The 6,006-nt window shown below is 41.3% G+C and overlaps 1 protein-coding gene across 1 annotated transcript; it reads right to left on the bottom strand.

The window, feature by feature from the left end:
* Positions 1-1,146: 1,146 nt before the first annotated feature.
* rpp14 (ribonuclease P/MRP 14 subunit) lies at positions 1,147-5,021 on the bottom strand. Its single transcript, XM_061218971.1, has 5 exons — positions 4,545-5,021; positions 4,372-4,456; positions 4,079-4,155; positions 2,339-2,417; positions 1,147-1,916 (listed from the first exon to the last, which is right to left on the bottom strand). Exons 1-5 carry the CDS (start codon positions 4,616-4,618, stop codon positions 1,860-1,862), a joined length of 372 nt encoding a protein of 123 aa, XP_061074955.1. The 5' UTR covers positions 4,619-5,021; the 3' UTR covers positions 1,147-1,859.
* Between the last annotated feature and the right edge of the window lie 985 nt (positions 5,022-6,006).

The raw sequence follows: 6,006 nt of genomic DNA, 5'->3' as shown, positions 1-6,006 counted from the left end.
GATTGATATATCAATTGGTGGAAATGAGCAAACTATATGTGCCTATTTGTGGATATTAAACGATCTTCCGTTCCCATTTCCTGTATCGGAGCGTCAGTGGTCTGTGATCAGACGACAGTTGTACTCGATTGTGGTCTACTCTGCGACAGCTGATTGTTTTTTTCCAGCTTGTTTCCTTGTCTTCCATCCACGTGATGCGGAACAGGAAATGTTCTGAATACATTCCTTTATTTAATTACCCACGATTTCACCAACTCAGATGGCTGCTATATTCGAAGAGCTCTATGGCACATGGATAGCACTATTGCCTTACCTTGCAGATGTATTATGCAGGTAATGCGCGGTTCAGAATTACGGAAATAAATAAATGCACCGTCAACAGATCACTAAGCTTGAAGTAATTTACTGCTACCAACGAGTTATGAGGGTCGACCAAATTTTAAGTGATTCATTCGTTCATTTGCGTTTAACACGCATCTGCCCGTGGACGATTACTTTTTTTCTAGTTACAATCGTGCCACTGCGGGAAAACGGTTATATAGCAGGTTTCGCAAAAATGTTCTGACCTTTAATAAAGGATGTTATTCTATAAAGGGGCAGAATCGAACACCTCACGTGATGGGTGATTTAAGGGGTACCTCAATCTAAATACTGTAGCAACAGAGACACCTAGTGGCGAAGAAGTGTCATGAGGACATACAGATCTTTGAAAGCGCTGCTCCACTCACCGAGCACTTTATTAGGAACATTTTTACTTTATTACACCTACTTATTCATGCGATTATTTAATCAGACATTTGCGTGGCAGCAGTGCAATCCATACAATCATGTAGATACTGGTTAGGAGCGTCAGTTAATATTCACATCAACCACCAGAATTGGGAAGAAATGTGATCTAAGTGACTTTGACCATGGAATGATTGCTGGTGGCAGACAGGTTGGTTTGAGTATCTCAGAAACTGCTGATCTCCTGGGATTTCAAGGCAAACTGATCTCACACTAGTTTGCAAAGAATGGTGCAGCAAAAAAAAACCAAAAAAACTGAGCAGCAGTTATGCAGACAGAAACCATGAACCATACACCTATGCTTTCAAACAGCCCGTTATTCTACTTATGTATAATGCAGGTCAGAAGACAAGACAAATGGAACTTGTAAACAAATGGTTTATTTTTGAGGAATCTAGGAACAGAATAGCTCATTATTTTCAGGAAAATCCAAGCAAAAATTAATCACTACATTGAAGCCCTAGGTAAAAAAGTGCAAAAAATGTTACTCGTTATGGAAATCATAGAAGGCCGTTACCAACTCCCTACACTGCACTGGATGCCTGACCTCTGCTCCCATGACCTCGGGGAGAGTCCTCCTCCAGTAAAGCTTTGTCAGTAGCAGGAAACGGAATGGAAAATGGAAAATGGAAGGCAAAGCAAAACTACACCATTTTCACTTCTCTCTTCTGCCAACGGCATCTTCCCTGCGTACTAAAGTGCAGGAAAACATTTCCTGAGAGGGGTATTCGCCCTCTGGCAGGCCTTCGGGTGCCCAGGACAGTGCAGATAAGCCCGTCAGTCAGCAGGTTCTGAACAATGGGGCTTTTCGAGAGGCCCTGTTTGGAGTAGCCAGGCTGGATGTGGAGGGGGGGGGGGGGGTCATGTTTTCCCCCGGCTCAAAATAGGTGGCAGTGTCCCTCCAAACGCCTTCGTCAGCATCGAAGGGCACACAGAACCCATTACTGTAAAAGAAAGGGTGACTGGATATACTTTTCAGCCAAACAGCTTGTGCAGTTGACCTGTCAAAACGGCAGGTCACTTCCTTTTACAGCAACGGGCCATGTGCCTCTCCCCCGCAGGGACAAAAAGGGTCAGTCCAGCTCCAGTTCTCTGCTGTTTCCAGATAAAGCCAAAAGAAAGGGTGAAACCTACACAGAGATAAGAGATCCATGTTAATATTTCATTTTTTTAGGGGGGAATGATGAACACCAAATGCATTTCATTACAAAACCAAAAGGATGCACGATAGATAAATCCACAGATTATATTACATACATTGTGTTGAATTGTGTGCAGTACAGGTAATAAAAGGTTTTGAGAAATTGCTCATATTCAATCAACACAGAAGCAGGTAGACTCATTACTGGCATCTACTTTTTCCACTGAAGTCTAAATGAAGGATTAGATTGAATGCAATCACATACTGCTTCAAATATTTACTTTGCATCCTAGCCACAATAAAACCACATCCATCCAAACTTAAACCAAAAGCCATAACACCATAAAAGCCTGCTGTGTACATCATCATACCAAAGGGGCAGCATGCTGGTTCTTGAGAGGGTAAATTTACCTGTGTGACGTGGACAGCACATGGTTCACTCTGGTAGGATCCCAGCAGCGTCAGGGCGGTCCACAGCTTCACCAAGCCACTGCAGTGGGATTGGACAGAATAAATGGTCAATGAACTTATATAGTGCCGTTTATTCACCTATCCACACACTCACACACCAACGGTCATTAGCTGCCATGCAAGGCAGCAACCTGCTCGTCAGGGGTTAGGTGTCTTGCTCAGGGACACTTCGACACACCCAGGGCGGGATCGAACCGGCAACCCTCCGACTGCCAGATGACGGCTCTTACCTCCCTTTATCCAAAGCGCTGCACAATTAATGCCTCTCATTCATCCATCCACACACACACTCATACACCAACGGCTATCTCGTTTGGCACCAACCAGCTCGTTAGGAACAAATCAAACCGGTGGGATCGAACAGGCAACCCTCCGACTGCCAGACAAGTGCTCTTACCACCCGAGCCAATGTCGCCCTTATAGAGGGCATGCGAACATCTTAGGCATAAGAGGGCATTCACATTCAGCAAAATGTGAAAAAATTATGCAGCTGTCCTGAATGGCAAATATAACAAGCAAATTTCCTTACACACATTACCAATCCTTCAGTTAAAACCAGCATCTTTATTTTCTGAAAGTTAAAAATTTTTTCACGGTGCAATTTTCCGTAACTATGGTAACAGGGTATACCGTTTGAAAGCCTGAAAAATTAATGGTTCCATCTGTATAACCGATTTTAGGATGTCTTTGCTTTAGCAAGAGCAGTTTCTTATTGGGGGGTTTCTTTTCACTTTGGAAACCCACATACTGGACCCTTGCCATCCTTTTCACGGCAAGGGTCCAGCAAACCAAATGCATAAGAAAGTTTCTAATTCTAAATGAGTATGAGCTTTTTTTTTTTTTTTTTTTTATTATAAATTTTTTCCAGATTTTTCCCTTTTTGTCCCAATTTGGTAGCCAATTGTACCTCGTCTGATTCAATTGGAGGTAGTCGTATTAGATGTACCGCCCGTACCCCGTCCCTCGGCGGCCCGAATGAGAGCGACACGCCTTCTTCAAGCCGTCTCGTCTCGTGCCCGTTGCCGTGATTCCGAGGCGCCCAAGGTGCTTATTGTGCGGCGATCTAATAACCCTGCTAAGTCCCTCCCTCTGGAGCAGCGAGCCAATTATTGCTGCCCCACGTGAGCCGGCCAAACTTGGCTTTTTTGGCAGGACCGAGAATCTAACCCCGGTCCCCGGTGTGCAACTGCAGCAAACTGCAAAGAGTATGAGCTTTTGTGACCAGTATCGCATGTAATGCAGTTGCAGAGAAAATACCCCCACCCGTGTGTACGAAAATAAAGTACAACCTCTGCTCAACAAAGAACTTGGGGAGGGTGACAGGCAGGGGAGTTAAAAAAAAGCTTCTACTTTCACTGTGTTTGAGCATCTGTAGTTTTGTTTTAGTAATATTTGTAGTAATTTAGTCATTCTGAAAAGTATAGACCAGGACTATGCATGTAGTCAAAAGGGTTCAAGAAGCACAACCATTTTATTTGGGGTTTGTCATTTTTAAGCTGGTGTTAAGAAAAGGGACGATAGATAAGGATAAGGGATAAGGATGAAGCGCCAGTGATTTACAGATCAAATGCAACTCACGTAGCAAAAGCCAGACATCGACAAACCGTCAAGACATTCTGATGGCTTCAAATACATATTAAAATAGCAAAACACCTGATAATTACACATCATAGTAGCTACCTGTTGTACACCCGAAGCACCGCCGTTAGTGTATCTTCTTCGAATTTTAAAACGTCGAACGGAAATGCAGCTCCAATCTACAAACAAATATTCAGACATTCCCATTACAAGTAAATATCGCAGACAATAAACATCAAGTGTCCTTTTGAACTTTCCATAGAAAAAAAAGTTAAGATGGGTATTCAGATTAGAAATGATAGGCTATTATATTAAGAGGTAACTGTGACCAAGTTGTCCGCAAATCACAGAGCTACGTCTATGCTGCATTCATGTCTCATCAATACGGTTTTTACCTCTCCATATAAATCCCTAAGTGCAGAGATGATCATTTGCTTGAAATAAACTGCGTTGATCTTCCTGTCATCATTGTCCAATATTCTGGGAAAAAAAAAGTTTTTTTGTTGAAAAATTATACTTCTAGAATGGATTTCATTGAAAAATATATTGGTTTTATGACGTTACTTACAAGCATATCTTCAGATAGTGGTAAACTGATGCATTTTTGAACACCAGTCGTTCATAAAGGGCAGGCTGCGACATATCCTAAAATTTCCCTCGGGATGAATAAAGTATCTATCTATCTATCTATATCGGCAGCATACGTTATATTTGACCCGCCAAATGAATGAACTTAAACAAATTCCAGTAGAAAACGTTAGCTAGCTAGCTAGCTTGTTACATGATTTGACCAGCATGTCATGCTTGCCTGCGTGAAAGGGATAAACGATAAACGCCGAAGAGCAATTAGACATAAGTTAACTTAGCAACGAGAGTAAAGCGAGCGTATCTAACGAACTTGTTCAAGTCAATCTCACACATGAACTAAAAAGTATATATCCTAAATGGCTAGCACTACAATTTCATAATCACGAAAAATGAACTGTTACAATTTACAAAAGGCCGCAACCACGAGTTACTGTATTGAAAAACACGGTCTTCTTTGTGACAAGACGACCAGCGGGTACCGCAACCCCATTTCCGTATTACCGCCACCTACTGTTGCGGCGGAGGTAACTGCACCATGTACGTCCTCAACGCCTTTGCCTCACTGCCACCGAATGTATTGGAATGGATGGTGACAACATTGGCCTCTTGGGGTCATGGGTTTTGCAACAATACACACTGTACAATTTATAATATTGATAACAGAAACCATAGATATTTCACCACTTCATTCAAACCCACTTCCTCCATCCAGAGTATTGCGTACAACACCTCTTGGTGTGAGTGTCCACTGGATTAAATTAATTGCTGGAATTACAAAGAAGTACAGACAAGTTTCTTCTGACTGCACTGACACTTGCTGAAATATGATAGCTTCTCAGCTCTGTATTGCATGGCATTTTGCAGTTATTGCCCATTCGATTCATGATATTGTAGTTCTGATCAAACATAACACATTTAAATGCAGGAAAACCTGGACAGAAAAAACACCACCACACCACCACATCATCTGACAGGCAAATTATCCTTTAATGAACTGAATCCCACCCAGATTTAACATCATACAGACCAATAAATACATAGTACAATTGTTCTTATACAGAATTGAGAATTCATATTCATTAATGTATTGATTGTATTAATATGTGTTAATATTAATACAATATTAATATTGTGTATGTGTAATGTATTAATTACCATAGTCAGATTTAGCTAGGTAGTTGTCCTGCTTTAATTGTACCATAATTTACTTGCCATTTCTATTCCACAAAACTCCAGTTTATTGCATAATATCCTTTGTTAAAAACTCCAAATTTAATTCCCTAAGTGAATGCATACTACTTCGTACTGCATTTATTCAGTGGTGTTGCATAATAGTTCTCTTTGTGGTCATCACATATTGTCTATGGTCCTAAAGTAGTACTTTTTAGTACTCCAATCAATCAGAAAAACAAACCACAACTGAAGTAAATGTCAGGGTAAAT

The sequence above is a fragment of the Conger conger genome, chromosome 14 (assembly GCF_963514075.1).
Source record: "Conger conger chromosome 14, fConCon1.1, whole genome shotgun sequence".
Lineage (NCBI taxonomy): Eukaryota > Metazoa > Chordata > Actinopteri > Anguilliformes > Congridae > Conger > Conger conger.
Note: the sequence above shows the minus strand (reverse complement) of the source record. Positions and strands in the feature narration are given on the sequence as shown.

Bases quoted from the DNA above. Each gene is read 5' to 3' on its own strand.
- rpp14 (XM_061218971.1), bottom strand. From the start codon at position 4,618: ATGTCGCAGCCTGCCCTTTATGAACGACTGGTGTTCAAAAATGCATCA. The intron at 4,156-4,371 runs GTAAAAACCGTA...ATTTGTTTGTAG, and splicing joins TTAGGGATTTATATGGAGAG to ATTGGAGCTGCATTTCCGTT. The intron at 2,418-4,078 runs GTAGCTACTATG...ATCCCACTGCAG, and splicing joins GTGCTTCGGGTGTACAACAG to TGGCTTGGTGAAGCTGTGGA.